The 22,150-nt window shown below is 45.6% G+C and overlaps 2 protein-coding genes across 9 annotated transcripts in view; one reads left to right on the top strand and one right to left on the bottom strand.

The window, feature by feature from the left end:
* TMEM168 (transmembrane protein 168) overlaps positions 1-6,209 on the top strand; it is a 28,746-nt gene extending 22,537 nt beyond the window's left edge. For all 7 annotated transcript variants that reach the window (XM_065556524.1, XM_005310619.4, XM_042844098.2 and 4 more), the window contains exon 5: positions 956-6,209. In XM_065556524.1, the coding sequence (XP_065412596.1) occupies positions 956-1,503 (548 nt within the window). In that variant the 3' untranslated portion in view covers positions 1,504-6,209. The remainder of the gene's footprint in view (positions 1-955) is intronic.
* Positions 6,210-19,751: 13,542 nt separating this feature from the next.
* The window catches only part of LOC101935706 (uncharacterized), a 117,441-nt gene continuing 115,042 nt past the window's right edge, over positions 19,752-22,150 (bottom strand). Inside the window, exons 11-12 of one of the 2 annotated variants that reach the window (XR_010590266.1) lie at positions 20,941-21,060; positions 19,752-20,073 (exon numbers count right to left, since the gene is read on the bottom strand). The gene's annotated coding sequence lies outside the window, so the exon portion shown is untranslated. Of the gene's footprint in view, positions 20,074-20,940; positions 21,061-22,150 lie in introns of those variants that run through there. The other variant, XM_065556561.1, reaches the window with a different exon arrangement.

The raw sequence follows: 22,150 nt of genomic DNA on the forward strand, positions 1-22,150 counted from the left end.
CATTGTTGGAAGCTTGGAAGTAGCACAGTGGTGTATAAAAGAAACTGTTAATTGGCCATGCATAAAGTATGAGCTATAAAACAGCCTTGGAGGTCATGTTTACTGACTGAATTCAAAAGGCAAGAATCGGGCTATAAAGCTTTGTCTGTATTACTGGAGCTGTCAGTTTAACTGCCTGTGAAACTTGCCAAAGGAATCAGATGCTGCTACATATCCATAGGTCTCTTCCACAGCTTGGTGTCTAGCTCTGGTGTTGCCTGATCTTGACATATGTTTGAGGGGTTAGCACTTGTATGTATAGGAGAAAGACTTACCGGTAAGTTGCTCTCTTTTGGTTAGGTCCACAGTACTGTCTCTTCTGAATTATCTGTACCCCCACATGATCATGCGGAAATGTAGGAAAGTCATTAATGCGGGCTTTGCAAATGTGAAAAAGTAAGGAAATACTTTTTCCTACTTTACATTTAGGGCTTGTCTAAATTAGGGAAATTTTCACCAGTGCAAACCCCAAGATCAGACACACTACACTGGAGCAAAGTGGGACTAAAAGAGGTATAATTTACTGGGTAAATCACACCACTTCGCACCAAACTAGCGGTATCCGTTGGGTCGGCTCCAGCTCTCTCCGGTGCCTCACATTCCTCATGGAGGCAGCCTTAAGCCTTGAAGCCGTGCTCAGTCTCGGCATTGAGCACCACATCCTCAGTGCAGAGAGCTCCTTCTAAAGGCTGCTCAGCTTAATTTATTTCACAATAGGGTAGGGTTTTGCTCCTACCTGCCTTAATACAAGGGTGAGTTAATGACCGCATCTGCAGCATTGAGTTGGCTGGATTAGTTAGCATCTCCCTGCAGTGGAAAAACCCTGTCACCTTCATAAAAGGTGCTAAAACAGGCTTACTATTGGAAACTGCAAATTTAACTATGCTAATGTGTATATTTTTCTGCTTTCCTGCAGGTGGTGATGCATTACGGCTTGACACGCTTTTGGAATGGTGGAGAGAGAAGAATGGTTCTTTTTGTTCACGACTTATAATTGTGTTAGACTGTGAGAACTCCCAGCCTTGGGTTAAAGAAGTAAGAAAAGTAAATGATCTATATATTGCAGTACAAGGAGCAGAATTTGCCAGAGTGGTAGACATTGAGGAAGCAGACCCTCCGCAACTTGGTGACTTTACCAGAGAATGGGTCGAATACAATTGTAACCCTGAAAATAGCATCAGCTGGTCTGAAAAGGGCCGTGCAGTGAAAGCAGTGTACGGTGTATCAAAACGCTGGAGTGACTATACTCTACATTTGCCAACAGAAAGTGATGTTGCCAAACACTGGATGATGTACTTCCCTCGTGTTACCTATCCATTGGTGCATTTGGCAAACTGGTTTTGTGGTCTCAATCTGTTCTGGGTCTGTAAGGCTTGTTTTAGATGCTTGAAAAGATTAAAAATGAATTGGTTTCTTCCCACAGTGCTGGACACAGGACAAGGTTTCAAACTTGTCAAATCATAATTTAAAAACCAAAGATGAGTAGAAGTGGGAGCTCTGGGAACTTTCCCACTCTCAAATTTGATTGACTTGCAATTTTTTATATGTAACAGTTTTCTCTGTTGAAGAAATCTTGCTACTTCAGTAGCTATACTCACTGTGTTCATCTTTTTGAGCAATTACAGTATATGCAAAGGGTTGGGAACTTCATTCTAAAATGAGGAGGATAAGATTATACTATTTGAATTTTGTTACTGAGTTGTATATAAACATGTAAAAGATTTATTAAATATGACCATGCACTTTGGAGACAGTTTGCATGTTCATATGTGCTAAACAGAAAGCTGGCTGTGTTCAGAACCAACAAATTACAGGCTTTAATAAGCTATGGCTCATATGATGATAGGTGGCAATTATATCCCTCTCAAACATCAAATACAGGAAAGGAAACAAGCCAGTGTTCAGATCACTTTATTATGCCCTCACACTTCTATGATGGGTTTCAGAGTATTATAAAACACAGAGTCAAAAAATAAAAAACTCAAGAAGCACTGTAGGTAGGTAGCTGCAAGGATATTTAGATTCATTTACATTAGCATTCTCAGTCCCCGCCTGAGGCTCCCATTGCCCACACAGAGGGAGGGAATGAAATGGGTCTTTGTTAGAACATTTTGTGGTTCCAACCATGTTCTTCTTGACAGCCAACAAAGAGAGGTTTTCAAATGTGATTTTTAAAACGTTCCATATTTTTTTCAAAAAAAAAATTCAATCTCTCAGGTGATATTTTCTTTTTAAAAAGAGTTAATAGATATAAGGCATATTAAATGTGCTAAAAGGTTGGGGGGTGGGGAGGGAGGGGAGTGGCTGTCCCATCAGATCTCCTGGACTTCCATTAGTTTGGCTTTTGAATTATTCCCTCTGCAGAAAAACTCAAAATAAAGGAAGCTACTTAGAAAGAAATGATGCAAAGTTTACATATGTATGAATAACAAAACGGGAAGTTCAGAGGTAACCTTGCCCCCAGGTTTATTATCTGAAATCTCTGCTGTGCCTAGGACCCCAGGCCTGTGGAATGCTGAGTATAGGATTGGATCCAGGGGGCTGATTATCTCTTTTTTCAAACTGAAACCAGACAGTTTGACAGGGAGAGTTGGGTTTTCCCTTTGTTGGGGAAATGAGTCCTCTCAGCCCTGAGTATCCCTCTTTTTGGGGGACCTGTCAGCATTGCTCCTTCAGTCAGAGATGTTTGTCAGTTAATATGAGGTAACACTCCCTCCAAGGGAAGAACTCTCTGGAACCACAGTATGTACTCTTAGCCCTTGTTCACCTGAAGTGCAGGAAACCAAGAGTTGTAGGCTGCTGGGTGGATCCACTTAATGTTTCAGAATAAGTGTGTGTGTGTGTGTGTGTATAATTTATAAGATTTGGGATTTACATCATTCGTTCACCAGCATTTTAGTAAAAATGCAAGTCACTTTATAAATAAGACATTAGCTGAGGAAGTTGCCTGAAATGTAGCTGTGGTTTAAACATCTGAAAAAGATTGTTATGCACTCTGTAACTCTTTGACTTCTGAGGGTTCGTAGCCTGCTGGGTTTTTTAACTTAATGGTCAACTCATTTAGATAATTTGCCAAGCCTGGTACATATTAATTTGTAAACGCTACAAGAGAGAAAATATTCTATTAGTAATTGCTGGGCACGCCAGCAATCCCAATAACTCCATTGTTCCTTCAAACTATCACTTCCAACGTGTTAAATTCACTGGCAAGTTAGGGCACCTTCCTAAATTTCCTTTATTATCCTGTGTTGTGCAAGTTAGTTTAGCAAGAAAATCACCATTCCCTCCCTGCCACAAAAAGGGATGGGAGCTACGGTTGGTGAGGGACAAATCAAATCAAATAAACTGTCAAGTTTCATTCCATTCAACTATTTCAAAATAACTACTGCACTAATGGTAGCTAAGACATTCCAAAGAGAAAGCAATAGAGGAAGAGAGAACACTGTGTTCCCAAAAGGGAAGCACTCTCTTGATCTTACCGAGCTGGTCTACAAAAGTATTTTTCAGCTATTTCTGAGTGACAAACCTTGGGTCTGGATGGGAGGGATCTTCACACAGACAGTTATTTGTCTTAGTAAAATGATCATTATTTTGGCTGCAGTTTTGGTAACAATTTAGTTGCAATAATAGACGGCTCCATCTAGATGGCTCATAGTACCCAGACAAATCTGGGTGTAATGTAATGTAAATGTGTAATGACAGATTTAACTAGTTAACTATGTCTCTGTAAAGCCCCATTATTAGGACATAGTAGTTACTACACAAACTTTACAAGTCAAGAAATTAGAACATTGTAATTCAAAAAAACATAAACATGAATCTGGAAATACTGTTGATTTCATCACCAGCCTTAACTCTGCCTCTTGCTTATTCACTATGGACTGGTGGACGATCCTTTACTCTCTAGTTGCAACTGGATAAATCTTGTGTTTATATGAACTACATCAGTATATTCTGCTGTTGTACAATGATATAACTAGCTTTCATCCTTGTAGCCAGTATTGGTTACAGAGGGAGCCCATCATTGGAGAGTATATTAGAAGTCTGTGGCCTATATGTTGTGAGAAGATATAGAAATGTTGATATTGTGCCTGCATATGAAAGTGTGAGATCTCTGACCTATGTTGGGAGCGTGAATGGCCTAGTGTGGGGCAGCCAGTCCATAGTACAATGATGGGCAGGGACAGAGGGTAATATGTCAAATAATGTCTGCTGTGGCATGTACCTGGAAGGCAAGGAAGGGGCTGATCCTATAGCCTCTATTTAGTGGATGGGTTTACATCTACTGGCCTGCTGTGTTATCTCTAGGATAGTGGGGATGGTCTTTAGCCTGTAGTTGAAAGATGGATGGGGGATATTGCTGTTGATTAAGAAGGCAGAGGTAAAGTTGGTGTTTGGAAACTTAACTGAGTATCTCTATATTTTCCCATGTGTTTGTTTTAACTACAACATTCTAATTTCCTGAGTTTCAAATACTTGTGTTTTTAACCTGAACTCAAAAGTCCCTCACTTTCAGACTTTTTAAGAATAACGATAGTATTCTAATAATACTATTTTAAATGTAACGATCTGTTTATAGCCATACTAACTGGGCTTTTTGTCTGGAATCTTCCTTTCCCATTGTCCAAAAGAACATGCTGTCCATCTGTTTTTAATCAAAAAAAGAACCACAGGGGTTGGGAGCCTACAGAACTCAAACACATTAATTCTGAGTGGCACTAACTTCTACGCCCCATTATCCAGCAGCACCAATGACTGCAGAACTCCATACCTCTGTGGCTGGCTCTCTGTACAGGTGCCACAAGATCAGCGGGGATGCAGCTGGAATTCTCTAGAGGTGTTGTGGCATCCAAGCAATTATAAGGCCATGCCCCAACTTTATGTGGCTGCAAACCCCTCTGGAGGGGGTAATACATCAGAAACTGCTTGAGGCAATGACTTATCCCTAAGGTTGGTCAGGATTGAACAGACAACATTTAACGGTACCTCAAGTTATTGATTTTGTTGACAGATACTGGAGCATAGACGGCATGATGACGCTCCTGTGGAACTGTGACCTGCCTAGTATTAAGCAGAAGTGATTTTAGGAATATTTGCAGTTGCAAGCTCCAGCCCTGCTACAGGGTCCATGCAGGCAAACCTCAGTGAGACTGACTTCAATGGAACTCTGCCTAAATTGATCCTGGTGCCAGGTTGGGGGCATATTTGAATCTCAGTGCCATAAGGTGCTATTTAAATCTGATTCCAAAGAGTATCTCATTTGAGCAAATGCTTAGGAATGAGCAGTATGGAGTCAGCAGGTGACTCAAGATTTGAGCTTATTTTGCAGGTACTTGACTTCTGCACTGTACATTCAGCCACTCATTCAAAAGGTATGTATTTTTACCACAGCTGTGGGCTCACTTTATGTTGGCTTGGTTTACATTTCAGTTACCTCCTTTACAGGAACATCCTTGCTGAAACATACAGATGCACTGACTCCTGAAAACAATTGTCTTGAAATGGACTGCATATTGAAAATATACATTGATGTTTTTCTCTGACTAAACACAGGATGAATCCATTTCCTTTTTTAAAATGTTTGCAGTATCACTTCTGTATCTCCACTTTTTTGTTTGTGCTTTCGGAGTTTTGGTTTTGTTCTCTTGTCTTCAGATAAAACATTTCCTAGGATTTTTTTTTAATTTATAAATTCTTCTTCCCTTCAGTTTGCAAGGTGATAATCTAACGGGGTGCTACACTTGAGTGGTTAGATGACATTTTCAGTTTGTTGCCTGCGCTTGATAGTGTAATTGGGTGAAATGCCTTGTTTATAAGTGTTAGAATTTTTGTTTGGGGAGATTTTTTACATAGTTGGTTTTAGATTCTGTAAATGAGTATTTGTGTGTTGTAATATTATTGCTCAAATATATTTTGCTGTTTTGGATGCTCATCTCCATTTAATTTTTTTTTTCACTTTTGTTTTGTTTGTGGTTTGACACTCTAGTTTTGTTGTCATGCATTAATCTTCCATTTACTGTAATTTCTCGATTTACATGGTTTTTAAACATGGCTCGTTTCAGTGCATTGTAGATAAAAATCACAGCAGAACTGACTGAAAATATATCACCCAAGGATGCTCTGAAATTTGATACTTTAAAAGAAATTAAAAGTAATATTACTAGATTAAATCATTGACACAAGAATCTTTTTATCTTGGGCTATTTTTTCCCCTCCTTATCTCTCAGTAGACAGCCTAATATGAATGCTCAAAGGCTACATCTGCATGAGCAATTTTATTTAGACTGATTGATTATTCCACCTCTACTTCACTAACAGCCTACCCCAACTCTCAATGAAAGTTAATAGAGAGACTCCTATTTGAGTTGGATCAAGCCTAGGAGACTGTGTAGAAATCATGAGACAATGGCACTACAGAATGCTGAAGAAATCAAAACCGTGTACGTACTAGTCTCTCAATATCTACTGACGAGATTCCGACAGTACTTTTTTGTAACAAAGATCATACCACATTGCTCGTTGACAAAAAAACAGAGTTGAACCGGGCTCTGCTTGGATGGGAGACTTCTGTGGAACATGTAAGTGCTGCAGGATGTATTTCTGGTGATTTAGCAGATTGCACAGCACTATACCTTCTGAACTAATACTAAAACAATCCCCAGCTGCTGGAAGTGCCATGCTTCAGAGACACCTATAACTAAGACCCTGACTACTTGTGTTGTTAAAGATCCAATGGCACTTCTTGCAAAAATAAAGATGTTAATGTAGGTGTCATGACTAAATTCCAACTCAGGCAATCACATTCTGCAATCCTTACATTGCTTTTGTAATTTCATTTAATTATCCTTCACTTCTTATTCTAAATTTCTGTTTAGTATTGCTGATTACTGCATTTCAATGGTGACACGATCTCTACAGTTTGTATTTTAGGCTTTTACATTTATTAAAGAACTTTGGAATGAGAGATCCTACATCAATATAAGAAAATAGTATAACCTAACTCAAGTCGTCTGATCATGATTCGAGTAGGAAATGGCACATATTTAACCCTCCTTAATTCTTATTTGAACTTTAAAATTGCATGTTCTTCAAGTGCTTGCTCATGTCCATTCCATATTAGGTGTGTGCACTCGCCATATGCACCGGTGCCGGAAGTTTTTCCCTTAGCAGTATCCATAGGGGACTGGTTCTGGCGCCCTCTGGAGTGGCACCCGCCTGGCGCAGTATAAGGGGTGCCGCCAGCTCCCCCCACCCTCAGTTCCTTCTTTCCACCAGTGATGGTGCTGGAACTTCTGCTGCTTTGGTTAGCTTTCGCTTAGTTCAGTGTGTCCCATGAACGTTTCTTGTAAAATAGTTGTATATAGTTTAGTATTACCCTTAGGGTTAGCTTTAGTTAGTTGGTCCCGGACAGACTCAGCCTAGGGACAGGGCATGGCCCCGGTCCCCAGGCTTTAAACCATGCAATCTAAGCAGCCCATGCCTATCAGCGACCTGCACGTTAGCTGTTTAAGGTGTCTAGGAGAAGGACACTTAAGCGATAAGTGTCACATCTGTAAGACGTCCAAACCCAGAACGAAAAAGGAGAGAGACATCTGTCTCAGGGCATTCCTGATGGAGTCAGCGCTGACCCTGGCACCGGAGCAGAGGTCCGATTTGGCCCCGAGCACCGCAGCATCGGTACAGAGCGCCCCGCTGGTGCCGTCTACGAGCCAGCACTTATCCCCTGTCCCTGCCAAGAAGCCCAAGAGGTCCGCGAGGGGAAGATCTCCCACTTCCCGTAAGGGAAAGGAGAGGACCGGAGGAGAGCCAAGACCCGTGCTGGGCAGCTCAACACCTCCATCAGGGAGTTGGGTTTCAGCTAATGTCGAGCACCTCCCGTACTATGCCTGCCACACCAGACAGTGATGAGGGCCTTCGTCAGCTCAAAGTCCTGTCGATGCCCGAGGCCCTGCAGGCAGCACAGGAGATCCTGACGCTACCGGTGCCCCCACACCGACTCCGTCGGTACCCGAGCCCAGGGGTAAACCCGCCTTGGGACCGTTCTGAGTGTCCCTGCCTCAGCAGCGCCGCTCCCTATCATGGGGAACATCCCACCAGCGCTTGCCCACATGGAGCTGTCATTACTTGGACTTTGGGAGGCAGGCTCAAAGAAGCCCTCTTCAGTCTCCTGCTCGCTGGTAACCTAGCGCAGACCTCGGGAGGCACACGCCCCCTGGTATGAGCTTTGAGACTGACCCATCATGTCTCCAATGCCTCGACACTGGTCCTGTGGCCGACTGGCGAAAGGGGGTCATCAGTCACCAGCCCGCCATCGATGCGAATCCCCTCGATCAAGGAGATTCTACCTATAACTGTCCCGGTCCTGCTCTAGATCCCAGTACAGGTCAAATTGTGTGAGGCATAGATCGCCGGTCTACTGACGCAGATCCGCTGAACACCAAAGATCCCCGGGGTCCCATGGGAGGAACACATCCCAGTCGGACAGGTCGATGTCAAAGCACAGCAGCCAACACAGGGGAGGAGGGCTGCTGGGCCAGCTGGTCATGGTCACTCCGCAGCATCCGCTTCGCTTACAACTCTGGTGCTGATCAGGAGTCCCTGGTAGCAGGCCAGGTGCCAGCACCAGTGGTACCATCAACCTCATCGACACCGCAGCTGACCCCAATGGCCGGCAGCATGGTACCCCTGGAACCCAGGGGGGTTCACCCAGCCTTTCCAGGCCACCCGATCAGTGGCGGGGGCCTCAGGCTATCGGCCGCAGTATCCAACCCTCCTCCAGAGGTGGAGGCCCCACAGGGGAAGACGCCCCCAGGCCCATGTGGACCTAGGGGAGCAGCCAGTTGGACCACCAGGGGATGTGATGGATCCCTTGGCACTGGCTTCATCCTCATCATCGCTGGACGAAGCGATTACGGGTCCCCCTCACCCAGTTCCACAAGATAACGCCAACCCTCCTTGGCTGCTATGACTACAATATGTAGCAGTCTATGGCCAAATTTGAGCTCTCGGTGCCCAAAGGGTCCAGGAAGGAATTCCTGGTGATCCTCAAGGAGGGCACTGCTGCAGTGACAGCGGCCCTCCAAGCAGCCTCGGACACAGCAAACTCCGTGGCTCGCACCATGGCCTCGGCCCAGGGTGGATTTGATTTAAATCATGATTTAAATCACTAGTTTCAATTTTCATGTTGCACGGTTATTTGGCACAATATTCTAAATCAAATTAATTTGACCAGCAAAGTTATGCAGAACATAACCATAGACATATCCGAGGCAAAGATGATTTTGAATAAAACGCTGGAATATTTAAAAAAATACCATTCAGATGAAGGATTTGAAGAAACTGTCAAAGAAGCAACAACAATAGCAGAGGATCTTGATTTTGAACCTTCGTTCGCACCTCAAAAATTCATTCGTCCTCTGGGAAAAAAACAAGACAGTTTTGTTATGAGGCTCATGATGATCCTATTCTCGATCCAAACGAAAGGTTTAAAGTTGAATGTTTCTATTGTATTTCGGATGTAGCTAGAACTTCCATTGAAGAAAGATTTTGTCAGTTGCATGGTCATTGTGAAACTTTCGAATTTTTATACGATATTGGAAATGTTAAAAATCAGTTTTCCAAAGAAGACCTCATGAAGCAGTGCCAAGACCTACATTTAGCGCTCAATACTGATAACACTGCTGACACTGATGCAGTAGAATTGTATGATGAATTAATAGCTTTATCTGAGCTAATAAGTCCTAAAACTTCTCCACTAAAAGTATTAGAATTTATAGCAAGAAATGATTTTTTCACTCCAAACACTGCTATAGCATTACGCATTCTTTTAACATTACCAGTATCAGTGGCTTCTGGTGAGCGCAGTTTCTCAAAACTGAAATTACTAAAAAATTATTTGAGGTCCACCATGTCTCAAAATCATATATCAGGTCTGGCATTAATTTCAATTGAAAGTACTATTGCAAAAAATTTAGATTTCACTGACTTATTAAAAGACTACGCAAGTATAAAAACCAGAAAAATTCAGTTCATATAAATTCTTTTAATTTATGAGAAACTGGAAGACACTAAAGTTTTTCATTACAGTGTATAGTTGAACTCAAATTGTTTGTTATTGTGTTTTTGTTAAAATTAAATGTTAAAATTACACTCGTAGGAAATTGTTTTATTTCACTAACTACAAATTCTGTTTTCATTTTTTTTTAATTTTAAACAGTCAAAACAAAACTGCAAAGTGCAAACATGTGTAAAAGCAAAAAAAAAGCGCGGGGGGCAGCCAAAAATTTTTTTGCTTGGGGCAGCAAAAAACCTAGAGCTGGCCCTGCTCAGAAAGACCTCAAGACTTCTGGAATATGCTGCTCAAACAGTTTCACTTTTGTTACTGCCTGTCCCTCCCTTCTCACATTTATCTCCAGACTTCTTCTCCTTGTCCAGATCTATTCCGCCCCCAACAATCTTCTATTCATTGAACTTTCTGAAACTTTTCACTTTTCACAGAGAGAGGTAAGGGATTGACTCTGTGTACACAAATTTGCAGAGGGAAAGTAGGGTTGAGGTCTGTTATTTCTCACCTCTATATTTTATTTATTTATTTTAAAACAGTTTTGTTGTTAACAAGCATGTTATCTCTGAAGACACAAATCCACAGTTTGAGAACTGCAAAACTAAGCATCTCTGACGGTATCTTCTAGACTGAGCACTGAGTCCCATTGGGTAGATAGAAAGATTAACCTAAATAATCTATACAGAAGCCCCTGGAACCCCATAAAATTGGACCCCTAATCCATGAACTATTGGAACTCATTTACAAAACTTTTCTTAAACATTATAATCCACACGTCCATGAATTCCTACCCACCTCCAGGAGTACTGCTTGGGAGTCACCTAATATGGAATGGACATGAGCAAGCACTTGAAGAAGAAAAGACTGTTACCTTTTCCATATCTACTGTTCTGGTTGTGTTGCTCATGTCCGTTCCATAACCCGCCCTCCTTCCCCACTGTCGGAGTTTTCGGCAAGAAGGAACTGAGGGTGGGGGGGCCCCTTATACCACGCCATGCAGGCACCACTCCAGAGGACGCCAGAGCCGGTTCCCTATGGATATTGCTAAGGGAAAAGCTTCTGGCACCGGTGCATGTGGCAAGCACACACACCTAATATGGAATGGACATGAGCAACACATCTCCAAGAACACCAGTTACAGAAAAGGTAACTCTTTTTTTTTCCTTAGATGTTGTTAAATGTATTATGCAATTGGAAAGCAAATGTATCCTTCACATAAAAGCATACCTAGCTAACAGCACAGTAATGTAAACAGAAATGACTTTCAGGGAGAGCATTCAATTTGAACAGCAGGTTAAAATAGCTCTGCCCTTGTATTTCAGAAAAGGCAGTTGAAGAAATAATCCAGCCTTTGATTAGGAAGTTGAGACTGAAAAAATACAGAGGAAGCATGCAAAACTCTCTCTCATAAGTTTTTCAGAAATAGCCATATTTGATAACCTAGATAAAATGCAAGATGCATAAAACCAAACAATATATAGAATAATAGAGGGGCAATGAAGAATTCTGGATCGACACAAAAGAATAAATGGACACAAATCTGACATCAGGAATCATAACATTCAAAAACCAGTAGGAGAACACTTCAATCTCTCTGGTCACTCAATAACAGACCTAAAAATGGCAATTCTTCAACAAAAAAACTTCAAAAACAGTCGTCAACGTGAAGCTGCAGAACTGGAATCAATTTGCAAACTGGATACCCTCAGATTAGGCCTGAATAAATACTGGGAGTGGTTGGATCATTACAAAACCTAAACTTAATTTCTCCAATACTAATTTCTCCCAACCGTTACTCACACCTTCTTGTCAACTGTCTGTAATGGGCCACTCTCTTACCACTTCAAAAGTTATTTTTCCTCCCTTGGTATCCTGCTGTTAATTGACTTATCTCATTAGAGTGGCCTCACACTTGGCAAAGCAACCCCCATCCTTTCATGTATTTATACCTGCTCCTGTATTTTTCACTTCATTCATCCGATGAAGTGGGTTCTAGCCCACAAAAGCTTATGCCCAAATAAATTTTGTTAGTCTCTAAGGTGCCACAAGGACTCCTTGTTGTTTTTGCTGATACAGACTAACACGGCTACCGCTCTGAAACTTATGATCTTTAATAATTTATGCTCACAACACCTCTGGGAGGTAGGGAAGTATTATTGGTCCTGTGTTGCAGGTAAAGAGACTAAGCGACTTGCCTAAGGTCTCATAGAATGGCTGCAGCAATGCAGGAACTGACTGTGGGGCTAGTACTTGTACCATCCAATTGCCTCGCTGATAACATTGGCCATCTTCTTGATAACATAGAAGGAAAATCTACTCCCAGCATGAAGGGCTCAAAAGACATTTAAAAAAGTGAATAAGGCAAGCAAAAGTAGTGAACAATTGCAGAGACAAGGGTAAGGTAAGTGCTTAACAAGCAAAAAGGTGAGAAATGACTCAATTGTTCAGTGATCCTTGTCCTGTTCAGCTGGCTGAGAGGCTGTACTCCCTTAGCAGATGCGGACATAGGCATGGTAATCAAGTATCCCTCAATTCTAGGCTAGACTACTATAGCATTCTCTCTCTGAAATGAAGGGAGACGCTCCTTCCTATCTATTAGACAATACTAGCCTACAGCGAGGAATGCATCCTCCAGTGTGCTATATTGCTATCCCAACCAGTGAAGAATCCACTTCAGAGATTAGCTTCAGGATCTTGAAGACATCAGTGTCCTGGTTTGTTCCCTCAAAAAAAAAAAAAAAAAAAAAAAAAACACCTCTGAGTTTGCCCAGACAGCTGTGATCCATGACAATGCTGAAGCACAGCTCAACCAAACTGTTGGGAGAGACAGACAGGCACTGGAGATGGCAGGGAGTTCTACAGCCAGTGCTCAGTGTGTGCCTGACTTCTGTCCCCGTGAGGCTGCAAGGCTCCAGCTTTTGTACAAACTTCCTTGCACTAGGGGCAACAATGGAACATGCCTCCCCTGCAAACAAAAGAATGGCCCTGTTTAGAGTGGCAACACCTATGGAAGCATAAGGAGAATAAACTTGTTGGATGAATGCTGCTTTATAAATTATGTGTAGGGCCCTAGATACAATGATGCTGGGTGCATTATAAATGCATAAGACAGATGCATTAAGAGATGAAAGTGGGTGGGGGTGGCAAACTACATTTATATGGCTGAAAGCCCTAACACTTCCTTCTCCTTTACAAAAAGAGGCTGAAGAGCTTATCCTTAGATAAAGGTTACAAAGTTTTTCAGCCAGAGGGAGGGGGCAGGAAATCTAGGAATAGGAAGTAGAAAAAGAAATGTAATCAAAGGCCAAAAAGAGATCAATACAGTGTGGGAGGGGGATGCAAATGTGGATTTAAGCTATCTTTGTGTTCTCCTAATCCTAGCTACATCTGTACTCAGCCAGTGTGTCCTGTCCCATCTCCTCCTCTCCGCTCCTGAGGTCCCCCAGGCTAGTGATCCATGGCATATAAAGACATCCTGTCCACACCCTCTGTGCTGGCTGTTGAGGGAGGAGACAGGATCTTCTTAATTAATTGAGATATCCTATCTCCTAGAACTGGAAGGGACCTTGGAAGGTCATTGAGTCCAGCCCCCTGCCTTCACTAGCAGGACCAAATATTGATTTTGCCCCAGATCCCTAAGTGGCCCCCTTAAGGATTGAACTCACAACCCTGGGTTTAGCAGACCAATGCTCAAACCACTGAGCTATCCCTTCCCCCTATTGAACTTGGGTCTCCCGCGTTGCAGTCCAGCCTCTTACCCACAAGACACTTCCTGCAGACAAGCCCCCAGGCAAATGGCCATGGAGCCCCTTCCCAGTCCCCTAAGCCATCCTGCCACAGATGGCTCTATAACATCTGAGGTTTCCCTTACTCTGGGAAATCCTCCAGAGGCTGCTTTGTGCCAGCAAAGGGACACACATCTTGCCCTCAAGCATTTGAGGCTCTAGCCTCTACTTTCTAACATTACGTAGGCAAATGGCTTTTAAAGTGATCTGTATAGTACTTTCCATATATAAAATCAAGCCTCAGAACATAGCTGTAAGGTAGGTAAATGATACCCATTTTATAGAAGGATAAATTGAGGCACAGATTGGTTAAGGACCTTCCAAAGGTCACACAATGAGTTGATGGCAGAACCAGAACGCAAGTCTTCGCTCCCACCTCTGCTCCACGCATTCTGGACCACACTACACAGTAAAGAGAAAACAAAAATGACTGCTTGCTGCTGGCAAGTATTCCAATAACTAGGGACAATACATTATTCATTCAGAATTAATTGTGCTACTAATAAAATGATGTTTTACAAGCTTAAACACAAAGCCCTGCACAATGCGCCAACTATCTCATTTGGTATCTCGGTACCACTGGGCCTAGAATGTAATTTAGTTCCAAGCTTTGCCATGATGTTTAGATGTAATTGTTGTCTTCTAAGTGACAAATGGCTTGTCCAGACAGAGACTTAGTGCACAGCAAGCCAGTGTGTGAATGTTCAGTGCACTAGCCTGGTAACACACTAACTCACCATATGGACCCTGCTACTATGTACTAATAGTACCATAGAGTGCTTTGACCTACTTCTCTGAAACACTATGGAACTTACCGTGTGCGGTAGGGTTCAAAACAGCAGTATGTTACAATGCACTGTTGTACTATTAGTGCACACTGGCAAAATCCACACAGCCACACAGCAGGCTACTACACTGTAGGTTTACACCCCACTCACTGCTCGTAAACTGACGGTGTAGACAAGCCCTAAGGCAAGAGATATCTAGTGAAGAGTTTATGTGAGGAGAAATTTAGCACTTGTGGTTATGTAGGCCAGTTTATGTCAGGCCTCTTGCCAGGGCGAAGTGAGGACTCAGCGTTGTTTAGGAAAACATCGGATGGCAATATTTCAAAGCTATAGACAAGTTCATATATGCCAGACTTTTAGAGTGATGTAAGTTAGGTCTGTGCCAAATAGTCTTGTGTATTCTCTGTTTTACATTAACCTGCTTGAACAATAGTAGCAAAACCCAGCAATTAATGGGGCTGTTGTACAATTGTGCGGCAGTATACTTCCCCTAACCATACGTCCTCACTAAAATGTTTTCAATGACTTAAAAGCCCTCTTCTGGTACTCCCCACCTCCCCATCAGATAATATGCCTGGGTGGTATTTGTCTCCCAGCTGCTTCATCGCTAGCTTCTGGTGTACGTTCACCTACTACCTTTTCTATCTGCAGCAATACCCTCCACTCTTTTTTGTTTTAGCTTCTCTAACTGAAGCAAATCAATGTTGCCCCAAAGCTTTGGTGTCTTGGGCTTCTGGGTTTTTTTTTGTTTTGTTTTGTTTTTTTGAAATGCAGAGTAGGTATAAAGTCTCTCACTATACAGTGGACACCCTTACAAATTCAGCCTTTACCTTGAAACCATGCTAACTTTCCAAACGTAGGAGATAGTAACCGGAGTGATGCCCTATGGAATGCCAACTGCTGAGATTTGAATGTCATTCATTATAACTTATTCATCCTTTTCCTCTGTTTCCTCAGCTGCAGTTAAAGCTTGAAGAAGTCTCAATCTACTTTTTTTTTAAAGTTCAGTTTCAATATAAATTTAGTAAGAAGTCTGCAATTTGTTGTGGGATAAAAATGACTCACCCAGGGATCTCTGGGAGCAAAGGGTCATGTTCCCGGCATGCAAGTTTCTCCATCTCATGCCCTCTATAGCCCATAATTTTTTATCTTTTTTTTTTTTAAAGTCCCACAAATCTGCACTGCACTTTTTTGTGTCCTCTGTCTCTGACAGAAGACTAGAGCTCTGCCCTATTTTCATGAATGTTGCAAATACAGGACACACGATCCTGTATTTGCAGACCCACAGGAACAGCTGCAGCAAGGGACAGATTGCTAAGGGATGTAACAAAAAACAATTCATGGTGGTTGGTGGTTTTCTAAATTTCTAAAGTATTTGCTGGGTTATTATTGTGCCCGTAGCCAGCCAAGTAAAAGTAGGAAGCGGCTTAGTGTGGCTGACTGCTGGGAACTCTGATGGCAGCAGCTTGCCATGCTATCACACAGCAACGGAGTCACTTTCTTATTGCTATTTTCTCCTTTATTTTTTTGCCTCACCCATGCCTTACTACTCCGTTGCTGTGTGATAGCATGGCAAGCTGCTGCCATCAGAGTTCCCAGCAGTCAGCCACACTAAGCCGAGAGGAGCAGAGCTGTAGTATCTCCACTAAAAAGACTGCAATCGACCTGTTTGCCGGGTTCTCTTCAAACTCCCAAATTTCAGACCCTTTAACCGACGCGTGAAAGTTCCGTGGTTGTTATGAAGACAAAGGGACTGAGCGAATGGAGAGTCATTATTGATGTGTATAATGAAATCAGCTAGAGACATAAGATATTACAGGGTGGAACAGTCAGTCTGGTCCCTGGAAATTATTGACTTCTCTTAAAGTAGGAGGCGGTCCATAGTGAGGAGTGCCACTTAGCAGGCTGCTGACTCAATAGCATCTAATATCTTTGCCTTCATTTTTTAAAGCATAATAGAGTATTATTTCTTACGCATTTAAGGTCAATTTCCTTTAACATATCTGCCAACCAGTTAAAAAAGTCTCAGTATCATAGACTGTCAAGTTATTATTGATGATACTCTTATTTTGCCCAATGTGAAAATGACGGTTGCAAGCCCACATTAGACCTGAAGAGACAATCACTCTATTAACAGAGAAATCTTCAAAATTGCACCCATAATGCTGGTTTAATCTACTACATCAGAATTATCCTGGGTAACCAAGAATGCGTTTTATTCTCTGATGAGTCAGTACTTTAACACTCTCACCATGTTTGTTATCACTTCTTTTGTTTGTCAGTTACAGCTCCTGTCCTTTATAATTTCCCAAGGTTTTAGGATATTTACAGGCCTATGTTAGTGATTCATGCTCTGTCTTTATATCAGACACATGCTTAAATCACAAATAGAAAAGTCGTTCTAGTCATTACTAGTCATTGGGCTGTCAGTTCTTAGATCAGAGGTGGGCAAACTACGGCCCGCGGGACTGTTGTGCCCGGCCCTTGAGCTCCCGGCGGGGGAGGCTAGCCCCCGGCCTCTCCCCCACTGTCCCCCCGGCCCCTGCAGAGCTATGCCGCCGCGCGGGCAGCGCTCTGGGCGGTGGAGCTGCGCACTCCTGCTGAGTAGAGCGGCAGCGTGTCTGGCTCTGGCTGGTGCAGCAGCCAGACATGCTGCTCTGCATGGCATGGTAAGTGGGCCGTGGCCGGGGGGTTGTATAAGGGGCGGAGGGCTCCAGGGGGCAGTCAAGGGACAGGGAGGAGGGGATGGTTGAATGGGGTGGAGGGGACGGGGAACGGGGGGGGTTGGATAGGCGTGGGGTCCCAGGGGGCCTGTCAGGGGTCGGGGGTGTGGATGGGGTCGGGGCAGTCAGGAGACTGGGAGCAGGAGGGTTGGATGGGGGGGCAGGGGGCGGTTAGGGGCAGGGGGCCCTGGGAGGGGGCAGTTAGGGGACAAGGAGCAGGGGGGGTTGGATAGGTCAGGGGTTCTGAGGGGGGCAGTCAGGGGGCGGGAAGAGGGAGGGGGCGGGGGCCAGGCTGTTTGGGGAGGCACAACCTTCCCTACCCGGCTCTCCATACAGTTTTGCAACCCCAATGTGGCCCTCGGGCCAAAAAGTTTGCCCGCCCCTGTCTTAGATCATTCTGGCTCATCCATCTTTCATTTATGCTTTTATTTCTGCTGAGTAAAAATCTTAGTTCTACATGTCAGGTTTCACATAACAATACAATCCCTAGTTCTGGCTGTTAGGTTTTACCAGTGTAACATGTTCAGAATGATACTGATTGTCAGGATGATATTATCTAATGTATAGGACCATTGATATTCAGTAGTAATGAACAAGTCATTAGGGTCTAGCAAATTAGCAAGGGTCTAATTCAACAGCAAGTGTATAGCAGAATGAACTATAGTTTTCATTCCATAGCCATAAAATTCAGGATATCTGCTTTGACAGCCTATGAAGCATTTTTGTCAACCAACCTGCTCCATGATACCAGTCACTGGTTTATTTCTGTTTCAGCTTTATGCAAACTTCACTCCAAAGGGCACCCAAGACATACATTTAAAAACACACAAAGTTAGGCAATGCAAAACAAAAATAAACCAGAACAGCAGCATTTCTTCTTCTTCGAGTGATTGTTCATGTTTATTCCACTGTAGGTGTGCGTGCTCGCCACGTGCACCGGTGTCAGAAGTTTTCCCCCTAGCAGTACCTATAGGGGAACGCCCTAGTGACCCCTGGAGTGGCGCCTCCATGGCGTGGTATAAGGGGTGCAGCACACTCCCCCCACCCTCAGGTCCTTCTTGCCACCAGTGAAGGTGCTTCGGAACCGCTCTGCTCCAGCTTTGCTGTAGTTCATCCCCAAACTGCTTGTTCATTCAGTGTATGGTACCTGTAGTTAGTTTAGTTTAGTTTAGCTAGAGCGCCTGGGCAGGGCTATGCCCTGTGCCCCGGGTTTTAAGTCATCTGACACTTGTAGGCGATCTATGCCAGTGAGTGATCTGCACGCGGACTGTCTGCGCTGTGTGGGGGAAACCCATCTCAGCGATCGCTGCAAGATTTGCTAGTCGTTTAAGCCTCGGACCAAGATAGAGGGACGTTAGGCTCTGATGGAGTCGGCGCTGACTCCGGCTCCGGTGCTCCGCTCCAAGTCAGCACCGGGCACCGCAATGTCGGTGCATGGTGACCTTTCAGCACCATCACCTAGTCGGCACTGCTCCCTGTCCACGGGGCATGCCAAGAAGGCTAGAAAGAGGCCTGTTTCGCCGCAGCACCAGAGTAAACCCGGGACAGAGGCTAGACCCATGTCGGGCAGTCCTCAATCCCCACCATCCTCTAGGCCTCCAACTCAAGTCGAGCGGAATAGCCCGGCCCTTTCAGAGCAGGCCTTCGTAGTCGTCCATCGATGGGCCAGGCTGAACAGCCAGCTCTGCCGGTGCCACAGAAGGTGCAGCGGCACCGGGCCCCGTGGCCAGCCCAATGGTACCAGTGGGCACCGTGGTCCCCGACACAGCCCCCAGTGGGGGCTCACTCGGTGGTCAGAGCCTCAGAAGGACCATCAGCCTCCCTCTCCAGACCTCCGAGGAAGGAGTCGGTGGGACGTACATCCTCGGCACTGTGCCCGGAGACCGACCAGGTGGTGGACCCTCCGATACCGGTGGACACCCAAAGTACCGCGCGGCCTCCTCCCCCTCCCTGGATGAGACGATTATGGCCCCTCCTCCCTCCGTCCCACAGGAAGACTTGAGGGCCCACAAAGGGTGGCATCAAGCCTCCACCTCCAAGCAGAGGAGATGGAGGAGGCCTCGGCCTCCCTGTTTAATGTATTGTCCTCCTCGGCATCAGGCAGGGTGGCCTTGCCTCTCTGGGGTGGCCAAAGGGGTGGCCAAAATTTCAAATGCCCTGTGGCAAATCCTGGCCTCATTGGCCCCATCTCTAAGAGAGCGGAACACAAGTATTGTGTACCCAGCAAGGGGCATGAATACTTATACACCCACCCTGCTCCTAACTCCCTGGTGGTCAAGTCAGTCAACCACAGGGAATGGCAGGGCCAATCAGCTGCTACCCCAAAAAATAAAGATTCAAGGAGACTGGACTCATTTGGAAGGAAAATTTATTCGTTCTTGAGCTCCCAGTTATGGGTGGCGAACCACCAGGCTCTCCTGGGCTGGTATGAGTTTAATCTGAGGGGTTCCCTGCCCAAGTTCGAGGAGCACGACAGGAAGGAGTTCAAAGCGCTGGTGGAGGAGGGCACAGCGGCTGCCAGGGCAATCCTACAGGCAGCGTTGGATGCACTGGACACGGCCACGCGATCCATGGCCTCCGCGGTGTCCATGAGAAGGGCATCATGGCTCCTGCTCTGTGGGCTGTCCAGTGAGGCGCAGACCTCCCTGCAGGACCTCCCGTTTGACGGCAAAGCTCTGTTTGCAGAACAAACGGATACAAAGCTGCATGGCCTGAAAGACTCCTGCACTACTCTCCAGACTCTGGGTCTCTATGTTCCGGCTCCGGCTAAACCTAAGTTCAAGCCGCAGCAGACTCCTGCTCAGGCCACCCAGTCAAAGTACGAGACCACTTATAAGAAGTTGTGGGACTATAAGAGGTGCCCACAGAGGCAGTCTTGGCCTGCCCACCAGTCTGGGTCCTCCAAGGGCAAGCAAGCAGGGAAAAGGCAGTATTGACGGGATGCCCAGGGGAGCCCTGCCAGTTCTCATCAGGGATCTACCCTCAATAAAACTTCCCTTCTCCAATCGGTTGTGTGCTTTCCTCCCGGAGTGGTCGCGGCTGACCTCAGACCGATGGGTCCTCAACACCATCTCCCGGGGCTACACCCTCCAGTTTACTTCCTTCCTGCCCAACCACCAACCACCCCCCACCACCGGCCCTCTGGGGGGACCCCTCGCATGAGGCTCTGCTCGAGCAGGAGGTGGGGCAGCTCCTGGGCCTAGGAGCGGTGGAAGTGGTACCGGGGGAGTTCAAAGGCAAGGATACTACTCCCGCTATTTCCTTATCTTGAAGGCCAAAGCGGGGCTCAGGCCCAATCAGTACATGGTGAAGCTCAAGTTCTGCATGGTCTCCCTGGCCTCCATCATCCCCTCTCTGGATCCTGGGGACTGGTACGCCGCCCTCGATCTGCAGGACGCGTACTTTCACATTCATATATTCAAGAGGCACAGACGCTTCCTCCGTTTCATGGTGGGGCAGGAACACTACTAATTTACGGTCCTTCCGTTTGGCCTGTCCACTCCCCCAACGTATTCACAAAATGTATGTCGGTGGTAGCCTACCTCAGGCGCCGGGGGGTCCAGATCTTCCCCAATCTGGACGACTGGTTGGTCAAGGGCAGCTCTTGATTGCAGGTGCAGGATCACATGGTGCTCCTTCTGTCCATGTGCACCACTTTGGACCTGTTGGTAAACAACACCAAGTCCACGTTAGTTCCGGTACAACGCATAGAGTTTATTGGGGTGGTCCTGGATGCCTCATCAGCCAAAGCCTCCCTCCCGCCATACAGGTTTGAGACCCTGAAGGGGCTCATCGACGTGGTCACAAGGTTTCCGTTGACAACAGCCCGAGTGTGCCTCCAGCTCTTGGGTTACATGTCGGTGTGCACGTTTGTGGTCTGTCATGCCAGACTCAGGATGAGGCCCATCCAGCTCTGGTTGGCCTCGGAGTTCTCCCAGGCCAGGGAAAGGATGGACAAAGTCCTCACGGTACCCGAGCCAGTGATCACCTCCTACGGTGGTGGTCCTCCCCGAGAAACATGCTCCAAGGGGTCCCGTTCAGAGGCAGGTTCCCGTCGCTGGAACTGGTGTCCAACACATCGGACCTGGGATGGGGGGCCCATGTGGGGAACGTTCAGACCCAAGGTCTGTGGTCGGCTTAGGATCTGACCCTCCACATAAATGTCAAGGAGCTCAGGGCGGTATGGCTGGCGGCGCATGGCCTTCCGCTTACACCTGGAGGGCCAAGTGGTCAGGGTCCTCATGGACAACACGGCCTCGATGTTCTATATGAATAGGCAGGGCGGGGCCCGATCCTCTGCCCTCTGCCACGAAGCCCTCAGGCTGTGGGACTTTTGGATAGCACACAACATCTGCCTACAGGCCTTCCATCTGCCGGGCGCCCAGAATGCGTGGGCAGATTGCTTGAGCAGGGACTTCTCTCAGCACGAGTGGTCTCTCCACCCAGAGGTGGTACACAGACTTTTCCAAGTGTGAGGAACTCTCCAGGTGGACTGTTCGCGACTCGGCAGAACCGTCGCTGTCCCTGGTTCTGCTCTGGGGGGGCTGGACAGGGCGGAATCTCCGATGTCTTCCTCCTGTCCTGATCAAGCCAGTTTCTCTATGCCTTTCCCCTGTTCCCACTGATCGGCAAGGTCCTGGTTAAGATAAGGCTGGACAAGGCCTGGGTCCTTCTAATTGCCCCAGCATGGCCCAGACAGCATTGGTACTGGACCCTCACGAGCCTCGCGGTGCTCAGAAGGGGTTCAGCGCG

The sequence above is a fragment of the Chrysemys picta genome, chromosome 1 (assembly GCF_011386835.1).
Source record: "Chrysemys picta bellii isolate R12L10 chromosome 1, ASM1138683v2, whole genome shotgun sequence".
In the NCBI taxonomy this organism is placed as follows: domain Eukaryota; kingdom Metazoa; phylum Chordata; order Testudines; family Emydidae; genus Chrysemys; species Chrysemys picta.